The sequence below is a fragment of the Xiphophorus hellerii genome, chromosome 1 (genome assembly GCF_003331165.1).
Source record: "Xiphophorus hellerii strain 12219 chromosome 1, Xiphophorus_hellerii-4.1, whole genome shotgun sequence".
NCBI lineage: Eukaryota > Metazoa > Chordata > Actinopteri > Cyprinodontiformes > Poeciliidae > Xiphophorus > Xiphophorus hellerii.
In genome coordinates, this window is record NC_045672.1 from 25,587,323 (window position 1) to 25,605,013 (window position 17,691).

At 37.3% G+C, this 17,691-nt stretch overlaps 1 protein-coding gene across 1 annotated transcript in view; it reads left to right on the forward strand.

Moving 5' to 3' along the window:
* cacna1fa (calcium channel, voltage-dependent, L type, alpha 1F subunit a) overlaps positions 1-17,691 on the forward strand; it is a 33,684-nt gene that overhangs the window by 12,523 nt on the left and 3,470 nt on the right. The window contains exons 17-42 of the mRNA XM_032546882.1: positions 700-757; positions 848-944; positions 1,029-1,158; positions 1,259-1,318; positions 1,417-1,523; positions 2,342-2,429; positions 3,586-3,693; positions 3,789-3,841; positions 3,936-4,082; positions 6,110-6,311; positions 6,432-6,590; positions 7,263-7,373; positions 7,456-7,539; positions 8,339-8,359; positions 8,448-8,582; positions 8,769-8,834; positions 8,905-8,996; positions 9,868-10,027; positions 11,646-11,773; positions 11,866-11,962; positions 12,580-12,682; positions 12,763-12,864; positions 13,734-13,858; positions 14,868-15,214; positions 16,066-16,218; positions 17,084-17,535. Coding sequence (XP_032402773.1) covers positions 700-757; positions 848-944; positions 1,029-1,158; positions 1,259-1,318; positions 1,417-1,523; positions 2,342-2,429; positions 3,586-3,693; positions 3,789-3,841; positions 3,936-4,082; positions 6,110-6,311; positions 6,432-6,590; positions 7,263-7,373; positions 7,456-7,539; positions 8,339-8,359; positions 8,448-8,582; positions 8,769-8,834; positions 8,905-8,996; positions 9,868-10,027; positions 11,646-11,773; positions 11,866-11,962; positions 12,580-12,682; positions 12,763-12,864; positions 13,734-13,858; positions 14,868-15,214; positions 16,066-16,218; positions 17,084-17,535 — 3,385 coding nt within the window. The remainder of the gene's footprint in view (positions 1-699; positions 758-847; positions 945-1,028; positions 1,159-1,258; positions 1,319-1,416; positions 1,524-2,341; positions 2,430-3,585; positions 3,694-3,788; positions 3,842-3,935; positions 4,083-6,109; positions 6,312-6,431; positions 6,591-7,262; positions 7,374-7,455; positions 7,540-8,338; positions 8,360-8,447; positions 8,583-8,768; positions 8,835-8,904; positions 8,997-9,867; positions 10,028-11,645; positions 11,774-11,865; positions 11,963-12,579; positions 12,683-12,762; positions 12,865-13,733; positions 13,859-14,867; positions 15,215-16,065; positions 16,219-17,083; positions 17,536-17,691) is intronic.

The window sequence follows — 17,691 nt, forward strand, 5'->3', positions numbered from 1 at the left end:
TCAAGAAAGCCTAATTTTTTAACTTAAAGTTGACTGATCCGCCATTGTACAGCAGTAAAGCAACTGACCAAACATGCTGGAGCTCCGCTTGGGTTGCTAGGTAACGGTGCAGTGCCTGTCGAAAGTCTGGAGGTTTTTGGAACAGCTCATTTTGGAAGACCCAAATGGAAATACAAATTGAATTTTGCACAATAGGTCCCTTTTAATGTTTAATATATTTATTCAGGTTTTCACATTATACACACAAAAATATACATATTACAACAAGGAAGGAGAATGAAAAAGAAACTACCAACCAACATTGCAGTAAATACTGTCGCCTGGTATGTAACAAATAAATTAAAATCATACAAACACCAATGTCAAGATTTATGAATCCACCAAAACTTAAAGGACCTGCTATTCCTGGATCTTTGTTGAGCGTTGATTGAAAAAAGTCATAAAAGATTTCCAGGTTTTATAAACTTTTCATCACATATCTGATTTAATCTAGTCTTAAATTAAGTAGTACGTCCTTTATCTGGCAGAGTTCAAACTGCAGTGACCTTTCCACCTCCAGTATAAATCTAAACCCTCTGGTGTGACCCCAAAAAGCAGCATAAATGGGCTTGGCAAAATCTTAACTCCAAACACACAGGTTCCCTTTATGCTGTATTTACAGTAAAATAAAGATGGTGACCTTTTGTTTTTTGGCTTCAGAATGAAGAGGATGACTGGCAGGAAAACGAGGAGCTGAGAGCCATCGAGGGCCTGGAGGGTGAGTCTTTCTTCCCAGGAGAAACGCCACACATCAGCTGATCGAGAGACATCTTAAAGCAGCTCATCTTGTTTATTTTCTTTATTCTAGGCGTTGCTCCACTAAAGCCCGAGTTCTCCGGCCCCAAAGAGAAGATTGTGCCGATTCCTGACGGAAGCTCCTTCTTCATCCTTGGAAAGAAAAACTGGTACCTGAAAAGTGTTTGTATCTAACAGAACCCTCAAACCAGTGCAGCGTGTGTGACTTCCCTCTCATTCGCTTCATTCTTCAGTTTGCGAGTTGCCTGCCACAACCTCATTCACCACCCCTACTTCACCAACTTCATCCTCATCTTCATCATCCTCAGCAGCATCTCGCTGGCTGCTGAGGATCCCATCAAATCCCACTCTTTCAGAAACATCGTAAGGCTCCCTCGGACAGGCTGCCACTTTAAAGTCGGCGTCTAATCCCGCTTCCACGGCGATGCGACTGAAATCTGACTTTAGCTTCTGTCGTCCTCAGGTGCTCGGATACGCCGATTACGTCTTCACTTCGGTTTTCACAGTGGAGATCGTCCTGAAGGTAACGGCTGACAGAATGAAAGTGGATAAATCGGAGCTTAAAAACTGCGAGGAAATGTTTTCCTAATCTCGTTTCTTTGCTGCCTCCTTCTCGTCTAGATGACGGTTTACGGAGCTTTTCTTCACACCGGCTCTTTCTGCAGGAACGCCTTCAACCTCCTGGACCTGCTGGTCGTCAGTGTGTCGCTCACGTCTTTCTTCTTACAGTGAGTAGACAGATGAGCGACAGTCTGCAGATTATCCTCCAAGGCAAAGAAACTGGGACAGAAACTCAAAGAAAATTAAATAATGGTTTAATTAGCTTAGCTTTGTATGGAAGTCAATTTCTGCCACAAAATAAAAGTAAAATAAAAGTCCAACAGGAAGTTATGATTTCGAGTTTTAAAGTAAAAATTATGAGATTGAAAGATGTAATTCATTCATAATTATAAAGTCATAATTACGAGATTCAAAGTCATAATCTTGACTTTGAAAGTTATAATTTTCAAACGCAGACATAATTATGGGATATAAAGTTAGAATTTTACATTTGAAAGTCAGAAATATGATATTTTTTCCCAATTTTGAGATATAAACTTAGAATTTTAACTTTCAGTCATAATTTTGAGCTTTAAAGTCATAATAAGTCATAAATTTGACTTACAAAGTTATAATTTCAGATTCAAAGACATAATTATGAGATTTGAAGTCAGAATTTCAACTTTCAAAATTTTAATTTAGGGAAAGTCATAATTTGAAATATGGAGTCATAATTTATCTTTTTTCAAGCCAATTATGAGATTTATGTTATAATTTTAAATTTCAGTCATTATTAGAGTCGTAATTATGAGATATAAAGTCATAATTTTGACTTTATGTTTCATAATTATGACTTCCTGTTGGGTTTTAAATTTTTTTCCTTTCTTGGCAGAAATGGGCTTCCATAGATTTGAACATTTTACTGCATCTTAGCAAGTGTTATCTGCCTTTTTTATATTTCCATTAGCTGGATAATTGTCTAAATTTTTTGTTTTGCTGTTTCCAGTTCGAGTGCGATCTCCGTGGTGAAAATCCTGCGGGTCCTCCGAGTGCTGAGGCCGCTGCGAGCCATCAACAGAGCCAAGGGGCTGAAGGTAAACGCCTGGCGGGGGGCAAGCATGGCGGACCGCAGGCTTATAATACACTGGGGGAAACCCTGATATGGGCCCCGTTTATATATAATTCTATCTTATTTATTTAAGATAGAATAATCTACAGATAATCAGGATTAATTTTCCATCCATCCATCCATCCATTTTCTGTTCACCCTTGTCCCTAATGGGGTCGGGAGGGTTGCTGGTGCCTATCTCCAGCTACGTTCCAGGCGGGAGGCGGGGTACACCCTGGACAGGTCGCCAGTCTGTCGCAGGGCAACACAAAGACATACAGAACAAACAACCATTCACACACACACACACCCCTAGGGAGAATTTAGATAGACCAATTAACCTAACAGTCATGTTTTTGGACTGTGGGAGGAAGCCGGAGTACCCGGAGAGAACCCACGCATGCACAGGGAGAACATGCAAACTCCATGCAGAAAGACCCCGGCCGGGAATCGAACCCAGGACCTTCTTGCTGCAAGGCAACAGTGCTACCAACTGCGCCACTGTGCAGCCCACTAGAAAATAACTGAAGTTATTTACAGTAGAAAATAACTTCTACTGTTAGCTAGCACCTAAAACCAAGTAAATGTAAAACTGTGTTTTTGAAAGCAAGAAAAACCTTCAGTCTGGGCCTCACTGGAAAAAGGATCTGCTGTCCCAAATGGAACAAGCTCATTTTAAAGACGGCCTCTCTGAGCTCCACCCACTGTAAAAGTTTCCCTCCGTTTTTTTTGTGTTTTGTTTTGTTTGTTGTTTTTTCATGAGATAGTAATGGAAATTCCAGATTGGTGTGAAGATTAGGCCCGGGAACAAGGAATCCACGATTAATTTTCTACTTTCTTATTTTACCTTATACAGATTTATAAATTATATATATATATATATATATATATATATATATATATATATATATATATAAATCTTGAATGCAACATCTTGAATGCTGATTTTGGTTTTAAATGCCAAAATCATTTAAAACCAAAATGAGTTTGGTTTTACATTTAAAATTTTTAATTTTAAATTTTAAATTTTTAACTTTTTAATTTTAAATTTTAATTTTTTTTAATTTATTCAATTTTAAAATGGATTAAAGTTGATTTTAATTCATTTTATTATTGATTGAAACTGCTTGTGGTCTCGGCAGAACGTGGTGCAGTGTGTCTTCGTGGCGATTCGCACCATCGGCAACATCTTGATCGTCACCACTCTGCTTCAGTTCATGTTTGCTTGCATTGGAGTGCAGCTTTTCAAGGTTCCCTCACCTTCGCCGGTCTTTTCTTTGTATAAACGGAAAGTTTCCGGAGACGGCTGCTGGTTTGGTAAACTCTCTGGTCTGGATGTTTTCAGGGCCGATTCTACAGCTGCACAGACGAAGCCAAACACACGCCAGACGAGTGCAAGTCAGTTTAATTTGCTCTCACAGCTTAAAACACTGACTTGTTTCCTGAAATTAGATTTATTTTACTGCAAAGTTGTGTGTTTGTGTGATTCCAGAGGAACCTTTGTGGTGTATAAAGACGGGGACATGAACCACCCTATGGTCAGAGAGAGGATCTGGGAAAACAGTGACTTTAACTTCGACAATGTGCTGATGGGGATGCTGGCTTTGTTCACTGTGTCCACGTTTGAAGGCTGGCCTCAGTGAGTTTTCGGTTTGTTCTTCTAGTTCAACGTATAACAGTTATTATTATTGCTATTCAGGGTTTCCAACAGAAAAAGCCCGGTGCGCCAGGGCCGTCTTTCATCCAGCCAGTCACCGTGTTTGAGAGTAAAAAATTGTTTAAAGTTGACAGAAAATTTGAAAATATCACTCGATAGCTTTGCGTTATTGGAAGACTGGAGTATTAATACCTAAACACCAACTATCAAGTCCAAAAAAAGGGCAATAATTTAAAAAAATTAAACAAACAAACAATGCTAAGCCTGGTGGCCCGCCAGGCTTATAATACACGGTGGGAAATGCTGCTATTATAGAAAATCCATCTGTAACCAACTGTACAAAGATATAAAATAAAGGTCTTCAGTATTTAACATTATCAGAAGTAGAGATTATATAAGAGACTAATTAGAGGCACAGTTTTGGTAATGTGTGAAAAACCTTGAAATAATTTCACCTATTTCAGAGAACTATACAAACTTTAATGTGAGCTCATTTATTCAGTGTTATAAAACAGTTTGTAACACTTCATCACGTCTTATAAAAAAATCTTTTTGACACAATCCTTTGGTGTTTGGGTTTTTCAGCACATTTTACTGTGTTCGTTATTGTTATAAAGGTGAATAGGACTTTGTTTCAAGTAAATAAATCCTTAATATTGATTTAAAAGTTATAGTTTCATTGGCAGATTATTTAATTAAAAAAAATGTCTTATTTTTCCTATGTTATAAGTGAAATAATTTGCAAGTGAAACTAGTACTTTTTTAACAATCAATATTAAGGATTTATGTAAAATGAGCATCTATTTTCTAAAAAGTTACTTGTAAGTTAGTTTTTCATACTAAGATATTTTCACTAAAAACTAGACCAAAAATATTTGTGTTTTTAAAGTGTCGAAATTACTGAATGTTTTTTTAAAATTTTAACTAGATACATTTTTCAATGTGCACTTAAACTTCTAATTATTAATTAATTCCTGTTTCCTATGGTTTAGTATATAAAGTCCAAAAAAAATCCCACACACACTTTCTTCATCTCTGCCCTTCAAAATAGGAAAGAGAAGCGAACATTCAAAACAGACTAACCATCCATCTGAACTTGTACACATGATGTGCAGTCAGAGCTTTAATTAAAACATTTAAAACAACTAAAAGTGGAATAAATAGGGCTGGATGAGGAACGATAAAAAACAAAACAAAATAAAATGACGTTCCTAGAGCCGGCCAGAGGAATAAGCAAAGTAGGCCTGCCGTGAGAAGAATAAATTTACAAATGTATAACAACAATTCATAATTTAAAAGTTACATTAATTGAGTTGGTACCACTGTTGAGACCTTTCATTTAGTATCAAATTAATCATTATAAATTTAATCATTTTTAAAAAAATTAAAAATCTTTTTAAAAAGAATTAAATATTCACTTTCCTGTGTTTGCTTTATTTTCTGAACATTTTATTAATTCAAAACAAAATTTTACCAAGTATTTTTAGTCTAGTTTCTAGTGAAAATATCTTATAAATATATATACATATATATATTTAAATAAGACAAAACTAACTTAAAAGTAAATTTTCAGCAATAAATAGGAGCTTATTTTAAGTTGGGGTTTTTTGTTGTTTTTTTTTACCAGTTATTTGTTAATTCTTACATTGTGTGTGAATTGTGAGACAGTTTTGTTTTTTTTTAAGCATATGCACTGACTGATGGCACCTTTTAAATTTCATTGTCCTTGTGACAATGACAATAAAGATTTATCTCTGAATATTTCCTTAATATTGATCTTAAAAACGTCCCAGTTCCACTGGCAGATTATTTCACTTATAAATGAAATAATCTTCCAAAGGAAAAAGTACTTTTTTGTCAATATTCAGGAAAAATAAGCTCCTATTTCCTGCTGAACAGTTTGTTTTGTTTTGGCAGCAGAACCTGGACCAACAATTCTTGGTACGATTTTGTTTTTTTGCAGGGTAGAAACCAGATTGTCACGTTTTGTGTTCTCTTCCTCTGCGAAGGCTCCTGTACCGGGCCGTGGACGCCAACGCCATAAACCGAGGCCCAATTTACAACTACAGAGTGGAGATCTCCATCTTCTTCATCATCTACATCATCATCATCGCTTTCTTCATGATGAACATATTCGTGGGTTTCGTCATCATCACTTTTCGAGAGCAAGGAGAGGCCGAGTTCAAAAACTGCGAACTCAACAAGAATCAAGTCAGCCATTTTTTTTTAAAGATTTTTGAATTCTTTTAAATTCAGATTAAGTAAATTTGTTGTATTTTTGTTTCATTGATCCAAACTGAACAGTTTTTCTCTCTGTTTCGCCCGACGCAGAGGCAGTGTGTGTATTACGCCCTGAAAGCTCAGCCAATAAAGATCTACATCCCTAAAAACCCGTCGCAGCTGAAGTTCTGGAGGATCATCAACTCCAGCCAGTTTGAATACGTCATGTTTGTGCTGATTTTGGGAAACACTCTCACTCTGGCGATTCAGGTACCGTTTTTCTGTTTGACTTATTTATTTCAAACATATTTTCAAAAACAAGGAAACAAGCAATCGTAGGCAAGGCAACTTTATTTATATAGCACATTTTATATGGGGGAATTTTCCTGCCATAATCCAAGACGCAAAATCAACAAGTTGCACTAACAATTGGGAGTTTATTGCAGATTTTTCTCAAAAATTATCAAAACCTTTCTTGCTTGTACTAAACAGCTGCCTCAGCTTTAACTGATGTCAGATTATAGTCCAACATCTATACAGCGAGTAATTAAAAAGTCACATTTACCGTCATAAATAAACGCAAATCTTGCAAACACTTTGATTTCAATATTTTAAAAAATCACAAAATCCTCGAGGGACTGTAAAGCTGTTCAATAATATTTAATTTTAAGAATTCATAGATATTTTAACAGTTTATGAAGAGATTTTATCAATACATTTTGGCACAACCGGCCCTTTAAGAGCATTCATGATCTTGATTTGACCCAAAACGAAAAAGAGTTTGACACCCCTGACACAGACAAAATGGTTACAAACTGACTCATAACATGACGAGAAAATCTATGGAATAACAATAATAGTAACAACCGGACATTTCTCTCCTGATTCTCTCAGAAAATCCTGAAAATAATTTCACGTTGGTGTTTCTGTTCATCTTTTTAGCATTATGAGCAGTCGAAGCTGTTCACCTCCGTCATGGACATCCTCAACATGATCTTCACCGTGGTTTTCACCGTAGAGATGATCATCAAGCTGATGGCTCTTCGAGCTCATGTGAGTTTTCCCGCCGAACGCCGAGTTTCCTGGTGATGACTCTTTGACTTCACGTTTCTGTTTGCTTGTCTTTATCTGTTAGCATTACTTCATCGACCCCTGGAATTCATTTGACGCTCTGATCGTAGTCGGCAGCGTCTTGGACATCGCAGTGTCTGAATTTAGCGTAAGGATTTTTTTCTCACTTTTACCTTTGGAAGAAATACTTGGAAAAGTTTTTAAAATGTGTTAATTATGCACCTCTTTATGGCACTTTTTCCTTCCACTCAACTTTCCATCAATACACAGTTCTCTGCTTTATTAAAGAGTCTGTTTCTCTTGTCACATCAAGTCAAGATAAACACTTATCTTGACTTGATGTTAATCAGATTAATTTATTTCTGTCTGACTTCTTGTTACCGTCCAGGAGACGCAGGATTACAACTTGGAAATAGTTTAGTAGTAAACATCTAATACCTTGATATGTAATTATCATTGTAATTATAATGTAATTAACAGTTAGTAACAGTTTGTATTAAGATATTACCAATAAAATAGTTATTTAATGTTTAGAAATGGGATCATTTTAATTATTTATTAAACAAAAATTGGATATTGTGTATTTATATGATACTTTTATAGTTTTAATGTGCTTTTCTATTTTTATTGTGATTTATTTCTTGTGTTGTTTTACATTTGTGTAACCGTGGCCTTAATGTCTGCTAATAATGAAATCTGAATTGTAACATGATTGTAACAGCTCACAGAAAGTCATTAAAGATAGAGTAATTGTTTGAAAACAATCTGATAATCTGCTGGTTCCATGTAATTAACAACGTTATTACACTGTAATTATCAGGTAGTTCCTTATTATTAAAATATGTCAACAATGGAGGATACAAAAACAATTAGGAATTACTTAAAAATAGAAACAATTCAATGTATTTTTAACTGTTTCTTTCTCTGTTGCTTAACTGGTGATCCAGGGAGGAGGCGGCCATGGAGAGGTGATTATTGGATCGAGATGTTGTCAAACCTTTTTCCCGTTTCTGTCTTTTTAGGTTTATTTTAACCCTAATAGTTTTGTTTTTCCAGGGCGGTGGAAAAGGAGAAAGCGGGAAAGTGTCCATCACGTTCTTCCGCTTGTTCCGAGTGTTGAGGTTGGTGAAGCTACTCAGCAAAGGAGAAGGCATCCGAACTCTTCTCTGGACTTTTGTCAAATCCCTGCAGGTCAGTGAGTCATCTCTGTCACAAATATTGTCTTATTACCTTTTTATACTCCATAAAAAAAAAAAAAACAGCTGTGGTTGCCAGAATTTTACCGTGTAAATACGATAAAATTAGTATTTATTCTGTAAACTTCTGCTGGCATTTCACCGTGAATTAGAGGCGATTTAGTTTTTTCCATCTCTCCAGGCCTTGCCTTACGTTGGCCTCCTCATCGCTATGATCTTCTTCATCTACGCTGTGATCGGCATGCAGGTGAGTCTCTGGAAAAGGTTGAAACGCTGCTTTTCCTGGTTGACGGTTTCTCTGCCGTTTGTCCTCCCAGATGTTTGGGAAAATAGCCATCGATGACGACACAGACATCAACAGAAGCTGCAACTTCCAGACGTTCTTCATGGCGGTTCTGGTTCTTTTTAGGTAAGACGTTTTAACCCGCTTGTTCCAACAGCGGTTCTTAAACCTTATTGGTCTAGACGGTGAAATTTCTGTTAGGACGAAAGTTAAATGTAATTGAAGATTAGTAAAATTGAAAGTTGGCATACGTGTCCCTCAAACTCTTCCACCGTCTTCTGCATATTTCGTCTAAATAAATACAATGTTTATTTATTGTTTATTTAATGTCACTTAACGTTTTTGCTTGACGGATTTGGATAGCTCAAATGAGGGGACGTATTTTCAAATCGTAAAAGTTATAACTTACTCGACATTCCAACTTCCTGGCTGATCGTCTTCCATCAAGAGGATCGTGTCTCTGTAGTCATAACTGGATTATGCAGATTATAGGACGAGAGCAGACAGCGATAATTAGATTATCCTCCACAGTTTTTCTTTCTGAGATCACGTTGGAAGATGTGCCACTACGCCACAAAGCGGAGTCTCTATGATTGGTTGATGCTCTGCGTCCAGCGGCGAAAGTTCAGATTTTCCATCTCCAGCTTTGGACACGTCGGATCCCCTTGACGTGCGTCAAAATCTCAAAGCGCTTCAAAATGCGCCTCCACATAGACTTTACATGTAAACCTCCTGGTGCTTTAAGTGCATTTGGTGTGAACGCACCGTCAATCTTCTAGCCATCTAAACATAGTTATCACTATGCATATCCATACTACACTTTTAATACCACCCATCAGTTTTCTTCCATCTCACACCAAAGCTATATTTTGTATTGATCCATTACATAAAATCCCAATAAAAGACATTGATGTTGTTGTTGTGACATAACAAAATAAGCCTCGAAGAGCATGGAAACCTTTCCCAGGCAGAATTAAAACTGCTTCCTGTCTTGCAGGTGTGCCACCGGAGAGCAGTGGCAGCAGATCATGCTGGGCGCGCTGCCCGGCCGGCGCTGCGACCCGGAGGCCGACGTCGAGCCCGGCGAAGAGTACACCTGCGGGAGTAACCTGGCCTACCTTTACTTCATCAGCTTCTTCATGCTCTGCGCTTACCTGGTGAGCGAAGGCTGATCTGACGTTTTACTTTTCCCCTCGCTTTACTCAGATAGTCTTCAGATTACGGGCTCTAAATTTAGCTGCAATTAATTCAAACCCTGTGCGTCGACTGCCAGGTCAGGCGGAATCGGAAGTTGGATGAAAATAAGGGCGGCAGCATTTCAGCAGCAGCACACTGACAGTTTTATTTATCCACAGATGAGTGGTGATGCACGCCCGCATCACAAAGGTTTAATGGGCTGCACATATTTGGGTGCAGGAGCTAATATGCTCCCTGTGCTATTTTAAGATGCTAGCTCGGTCGAGTGAAGGTGAATCTGAGCCGTCAGAACAAAAACCTCCGGCTCAAACGGCGGCTGCACACCTACAGCGCAGATCAAAAGAAACGGAAAGTAAACGTTTTATGGTTGGGCTTTCATGTCATCAGTTATATAATTTACATACCTTGAACATATTCAGATAGAACTATGGGCTACACAAAACATGCTCATTACATTTTTTTTGCACAAAGTCATTCTTCGAAAAGGAGATTTTAGTCTGATCAGTTCAGAATGAGACGTTTTAATGCTACTGTCACTTTAAATCCAAATAAGCTGCTGCGGGTCACGCCCCCAAATCAACGTTTACATTGTCACATAAAAATGGCTGGAAACAGATGTTCGATTATACAACTGTGCATCTTTGAAAAGCATTAGCAGAGCCTCCTGCACAACCAACAATATTTCCTTGCTTTTTTGTAAACTTTAATTCTTTGTTTTTATGTGAGAAATAGTTTCTTCTTAAGACAATTGTTCCGTCTGGTTTTGGATGCCGTGCAGCTGGGAGGACCTTCACTCCTTCTTTTACTTGGTTGTTTTTCCTGTGTGGCTGTGTGACGGACTGTGGACCCGTCCAGAACCCTGGACCACCTGACTCTCCTATGCATCCAGTCGATCTGCTAGTAGCATGGCTAATTCTGAGCTAGCTAATACTGGAGCTGTTTATATGTCTTTTTGAGCCTTTATTTGTAATGTTGTTCCTGCATGAATCACAGAAAATACTAAAACTTTTAACACACATGTGCTTGAAAACCTCTAATCCTTTGTTCTACACTGCAAAAACACAAAATTGTACCATATTTTAAAAATATTTTTGTGCAGTTTCTACTGCAAATACACTTTAAATAAAACAAAACTAACTTATAAATTTATTTTCAACAAGATCTAGAGGCTTGTTTTAAGTAAATAATTAATTAATATTGATGAAAAAGTGTTAGTTCAACTAATAAATAATTTCATTTATAGCATGGGAAAAATATCTTGTTATAAATTAAATAATCTACCAGTAGAACTAGTCATTTTTTATGAATATTAAGGAATTATTCACTTAAAACAAGCTACTAGATCTTGTTGAAAAGTTACTTTTAAGTTAGTTTTATTTTATTTCAAGTGTACTAAGATATTTGCTCTAAAAACCAAACAAAAATACTCTGTAGTATTTGTTTTTTTGCAGTGTACAGTAACTTTACTTCACATATTTAAACAGCACACTACTGTGTCATGTTTCATTTGTTGTAATATATCTAAAGAATCATTTTGTTACATGTATAAATACCCTTTCCACTTCTCTTTTCTCTCAGATCATCAACTTGTTCATTGCTGTCATCATGGACAACTTTGAGTATCTGACCAGAGACTGGACGGTTCTGGGAACTCACCACCTGGACGAGTTCAAGCGAGTTTGGTCCGACTACGACCCAGAAGCCACGTGCGTCTCATTATCTGAATCCAGCTCAGTCTCCTTCGCTGTTTCCAAAACAAACTTCTCTGTCTCACCCGTTTTCCGTTTGCATGTGGCAGAGGTCGCATCAAGCACATCGATGTAGTCACTATGTTACGCAGGATTCAGCCTCCTCTCGGCTTCGGAAAGCTTTGTCCTCATCGCGTTGCTTGCAGAGTAAGGGTGAACACATGCGGAGCTGCTAAAACGCAAAATGTTACCGAGTATTTTTCTGTAGTTTCCACAGCAAATATATTAGTGCACTAAAAATAAGACGAAGCTAACGTTCAGTTTTATTTAGGAGATTATTTTAAGTCAACAACTCCTCAACATTGATTAAAAAAAAGTACTAGTTCACTTATAACAAGACATTTTCCCACGTTAGAAATAATCTGCCAATATTTACCAATATTGAGGAATTATTGACTTAAAATAAGCTCCTATATAATGCTGAAAAGTTCATTTTTAATTCTGTCTTATTCCACATGTACAAAGTTATTTTCACCAGAAAATAGTACAAAACTTCCAGGTAAGATTCTGTGTTTAATGAACAAAATGTTCAGAAAGTAAAGCAAACAGGTCCCACAGGACACAAATATGTAATCCAGTTCATATTTTTAAAATAGTTTAATGTATAATGATTAATTTTATGCTATATAACCGTACCTGTTAGCGTAATAACACTTGCATATTTAGCAACAGTGGTACCAACTCAGTATTTGCAGTGTATGATGATGCATGGGTGGAAATAAATGAGCAGGTTTCATATTTTCTGCTTCCTTGTTTCTTCTCAGAGACTGGTGGCCATGAACGTTCCCCTCCACCCCGATGGCACCGTCACCTTCAACGCCACTCTGTTCGCTCTGGTCCGAACTTCACTGAAGATCAAAACTGAAGGTTGGGAGGATTCCCGCTCATGGAGCCGCGAGTGGAAACGGCGTCTTTTATTTAATAAATCTGCGTTTGGATTCCACCAGGTCCCGTTGATCAGCAGAACGAGGAGCTGAAGGTTATCATCAAGAAGCTGTGGAAACACACAAAACCTAAACTCATCGATGAAATCATTCCGCCCCCTAGAGGCAAGACACAAAACTGCCAAACGCCAATCCCAGAAATATGGAGGATTTGGACCACTGGCAAAAAACAAAAAAAAGAATTATGGCTTTAGCATTAGGATGCTGCTAATTAATCTCAAAATAAGTACTTTTGTCAGAATTTTGACTTTTTCTCAGAATTATGAATTTATGTCAGAATTCTTACTTTTTTCCACAGAATTCTGACTTTAATCAAAAAAATTTACTTTTTCTCAGACTTTTGGCTAAATCTCAGAATTCTGGTTGCTTTTCTCAGAATTTTGGCTTTTTCTCAGAATACTGACTTAATCTCAGAATTTTTAATTTATGTCAGAATTCTTACTTTTTTCACAGAACTGACATTTTTCTCTGAATTTTTACTTAATCTAAACATTTTGGCTTTTTTCTCAAAATTGTGATTTTAATCTAAGAATTCTGATTATTTTTCTCAGCATTCTAACTTTTTGTAAGAATCATAATTGTTTAAATTGTTCATGCACCATTTGGCATATCTAGTCTTTAAACTGAAATCCACCAGATAAATTTGTTGCAGGCTTTCAGAGTGGATAAAGTTCAGGTTTGCAAATTGTACAACAAGGAAGAAACAGTTATGTGATTATTTTTCACATACTAATAGCAATATAATTGACGCACACATCAGAATGTTTAGTTGTTTATTTGGACTTTGACATAGATTGACAATTAAAATTCTGATTTAAAAAGTCTGAATTTCATTTAAGTTTTTGGTGGCCCTAATCCTCTTCTGTACAGAAAGATAATTAAGAAATTTCTAAATTATTCAATGTAAGGAAGCATTACGTTTCTCTGTTTATCCAGGAGTTTTCATATTTGTCATGTCTGTTTGCGTTCGGCAGGCGATGAGGTGACTTGTGGAAAGTTTTATGCCAGTTTCCTGATCCAAGATTACTTCAAAAAGTACAGAAAGAGGAAAGAGAGGGAAAGGAAATCCAAGAGGAAAGACAAGGCTGCTGCCCTGCAGGTAAGATCTAATTTAAATCTTTTCTAATTTATATGAACATACAAACAAAAACATCTTTGAGTCTCTTTTTTATGTGAAGTTTGTGAAAAGGATTATTTTCTCATTTACATCTGGTTTTTAGCATTTAGCACCACATCTAAATGTTTTTAACTCTTTATGAATTAAAAGAGGGAAGAATAGATTATATTCCACTTACAATCATATTAAAGGAATTTGCAGAAGCAGAGCTGTGCCTCTATTATTTGTTTCTCGATTGTATAAATGTACTCAAATAATTGATTTTATTTTTTTACTTTTTTTATTATTTTCATTTAAAAAAATGTGTATGACAGATGTTAAAATATTTGCCACATCTGTAAAAAAAGAAAAAAAAAGAAAAAGATATGCTTTAAACGTCTTGAGTGCAAAAACACCGCTCACCGGTAGGGGGTGCTACAGGCACGTTAAATGTATGTTTTTCCATTAGATTTGCATTCAGCCCTGCTGTTGTTCACAGTTACAATCTGTGTAGCTTTTAAAAGGTTTAGAAAATCTAAATAAATGCAGTGTGTAATAACTGAAAACTTTTTGAAAAACCTTTGGCAAATCAGCAGCTAATTGAACATACTTATACATACAAATATAAAAACAATAAAAGTTCACCTTAAATATAGTCAGGATCTTGTGTTTTCTAAAAAATGTGAAGGAAAGGACGAGAGTAAGTGGTAGGATGATGATGGTGCGGCATGTTTTTTAATAACTGATTGCGTGGATAAACTTATTCAGGTGTGATTTTAATTGCGAATTAGTTTTTTGACATTAGTGAAATACCAAGAAAGTTTTGCACACATTTGTAATGGAACTGCAGCTGATAACTCCTGAAAATCTGGTACATTGTCTAATTAATGTATGTTTTCATCTTCTTTATTAAAGTTTTTTGATTTAATACTAAAAATCATGAAATTATAGATTTCACAGCATGCATTCTATGAGCATTTGCTGTGAAATTTAAGTTTGTTTTGTGTTTTAGCAAGGGCTGCGGACGCTGCAGGACTTGGCTCCAGAGATGCGTCTGGCGATGGCCTGTGACCTTGAGGAAGAGGAGGCCATCGAGGGCGAGATGACGGGCGACGAGATCTTCGACAGCGAGCCGGGGACGTCGGCGAACCCCACGCCCGCCAGCACGCCGATGCCGCCTCTGGACATGCTGGTGGAGCAGACGGCGGTGATCATCGAGCCCACGCCCCGGGTCGCCAACAGGGACGTGATCACCACGCAGGTGGAGGCCGTGCAGGAACACCTGAGGCCGGGATCGGAGCTGGCCGGACTGAGAGTCGTTACAGAGCAGCCTGCAAGGTCCGAACCGCTTCCCATCAGGTACTGACTCCATCTTGAGTTACTTTTTGGCAAAATTGTACTTTTAGAAGCATTTTACTGCGCTTTTACTTGAGTAATTTTACTATGAAGTATTTCTCCTCTTACTTAAAATTTATGGATTCTCTGCCCACCGAATGAAAACAAACATGTTTTAACCAAAAATTCACCAGACACAGAGACACACCTGCAGTTTCTGTTTGTTATTTTGTTACTTATAGGAATTGTTTTCATTTTAATTGTTTGAAAATTCAACATAACTTTACATTTCGGTCCATCTCAGGGTTTCCTCCACACATCTAGCTAAGCCTGGTGGCAGGGAAGCGACGGTCGTCCACCAGTTGCTGCACCGTGTTTTTGTTAAAAAAAAAAAAAGTTGAAAATAATTCTTGGAAGTAAAACATCAACAACAAAGAAAATACAGCAGTGGATGAAATAAATTAGTCTGTAGGTTGTGTATGTATAATCAAATGCCATTATCTGTTTAAATAGCTAATTGCTGAAGATTACTGATGTTTTGTTAAATGTAAACCCATCTTTGCCCGTTTTTGCTATTACTTTTACTGGCATTTTAAAAAAATTATTGAAAATAAACAACGCGTAGCCTGGTGGCTTATAATACACTGGTGGAAATCCCGCTTCTGTTGTAATTTTGATCAGTTACTCAGGACTTGAACTGTCTTTTTACCAAACAGTGTTTTACTCTTGGGTCATTTTTTGGACGAATACTTTCTACTTTTACTTGAGTACAATTGTTGGGTATTCTGCCCACCTAGCCGTACATGCTGGAATCATAGAAGATCATATTAATCATATTGTTGTGTTTTCTGACTTTGTTCTTTCTTCTCCATCAGCGAATTGCCTCTTCCTCCTTCTCCACCTCCACCAGAGATGTCGGGAGGAGAAGACTTTCTCCTCAAAGATGCACTCGTTCCAACTCAAAGTGAAGCGGCTGAGCAGTTTTACAGCAGTGAGGCGTTTATGGCAAGCATGCCGTCAGTAGATGGGTACGAAATAGAGGCTAATCTGAATATTTAAGGTTTTTAAAGGGGACCTGTTATGTGTCTGGAAAATGACCAGTTTCAAAAACCTCCGGAATGTTAAGTCACTTTGCTGTTACCTAGCAACCCCAGCCGAGTCCAGGCCCAATACCTAGCAACCAAGTGGAGCTCCAGCACATTTGGTCAGCTGGTTTATTGCTGTACAATTGCTGCTGAAAAAGACAAGTGTTTAGTTGCTGACTAAGCATTCAGAAAACAGTTAATACTTTCTTGTTGCTTGTGGAGGAGGCTCCACTTCTGCTTTTCAAAGATGTATGGTATGCAGCCTGTTTCATGTGGAAGTGTAAACATTGATTTGGGGGTGTGGCCAGCAGCAGCTTATTTAGATCTAAAGTGACAGGATGCCCCAAAACAACTCATTTTTGTTTTGAGTTGTTACATTAAAAATGTAAATTCTGTTGCGACACCTCCAGGCGCTGCAACCATCTTCTGATGTCTATTTATTTCTCATTTTGTACTATTTATTTCTTTATCTTTGTATACTATGTATATACACATAACCTGCATCTTAACTCGAGTCGAGCAAATCCAAATCTCGTTGTAATCTGTTGATGACAATGACAAATAAATCTTATCTTATCTTATTCTGAAAGAAGCTCAAAGTCAGGTGAATTAGCAAGACTGAAATCTGATTATCTAAGATTGATTTTGTGCAAAATATGCAACGAACGTGTTTCGTATAGTCTATAAACCTGCCTTAATCTGTTCAAAGAAGCATCATAGGTTAGCTTTAAACAAAAAATAATTTTTTTCAGAACTTTGCAAACTACCACATGCCATATTTCCCCTCTTTCCCTCTTCATTCTTGCAGGTATGAGTATCAAGAGGCGGTTTCTCCTGTACCAACCGAAACAGGAGACAACGGCCAGAGTTTGGATGTAGCCAGCAGCATAGGAGAAATTCCCTATGAAGGTCATGACCCCAACGGCTTCATCAGCAACGCATACAGTGAAAACAATATGAATGGAGGCAGTGCCGCCGTCAGTCCCGCTCCCTACGACGCAAACGGATACAACAGCAATGAATACACCGGCTACAACGAGAACGGAAGTACTGTGAACGGTTGCAATGAAAATGGCAGCACCATCAGCGGCTACAATGGGAGCACTGGTTACAATGGGAACACTAGCTACAACGAGAATGGCTACAATGGGAACACTGGTTATAATGGAAACACTAGCTACAACGAGAATGGCTACAATGAAAACGAGAATAGTGGAGCCCAGTTTGTCAGGAGACGATTACTTCCTGCCATACCAAAAGGTCAAGAACAAATTTTATTTATTAAAACTAGAGTTAACATGTTTAATATAATTAGCTTAGCTTTATTCAGCTTAATTTAGTGTAGCTTAGTTTTGTTTAGTTTATTATAGTTTAGCTTAGCTTGGTTTTTCTTATCTTAGCTTAGTTATGTTTAGT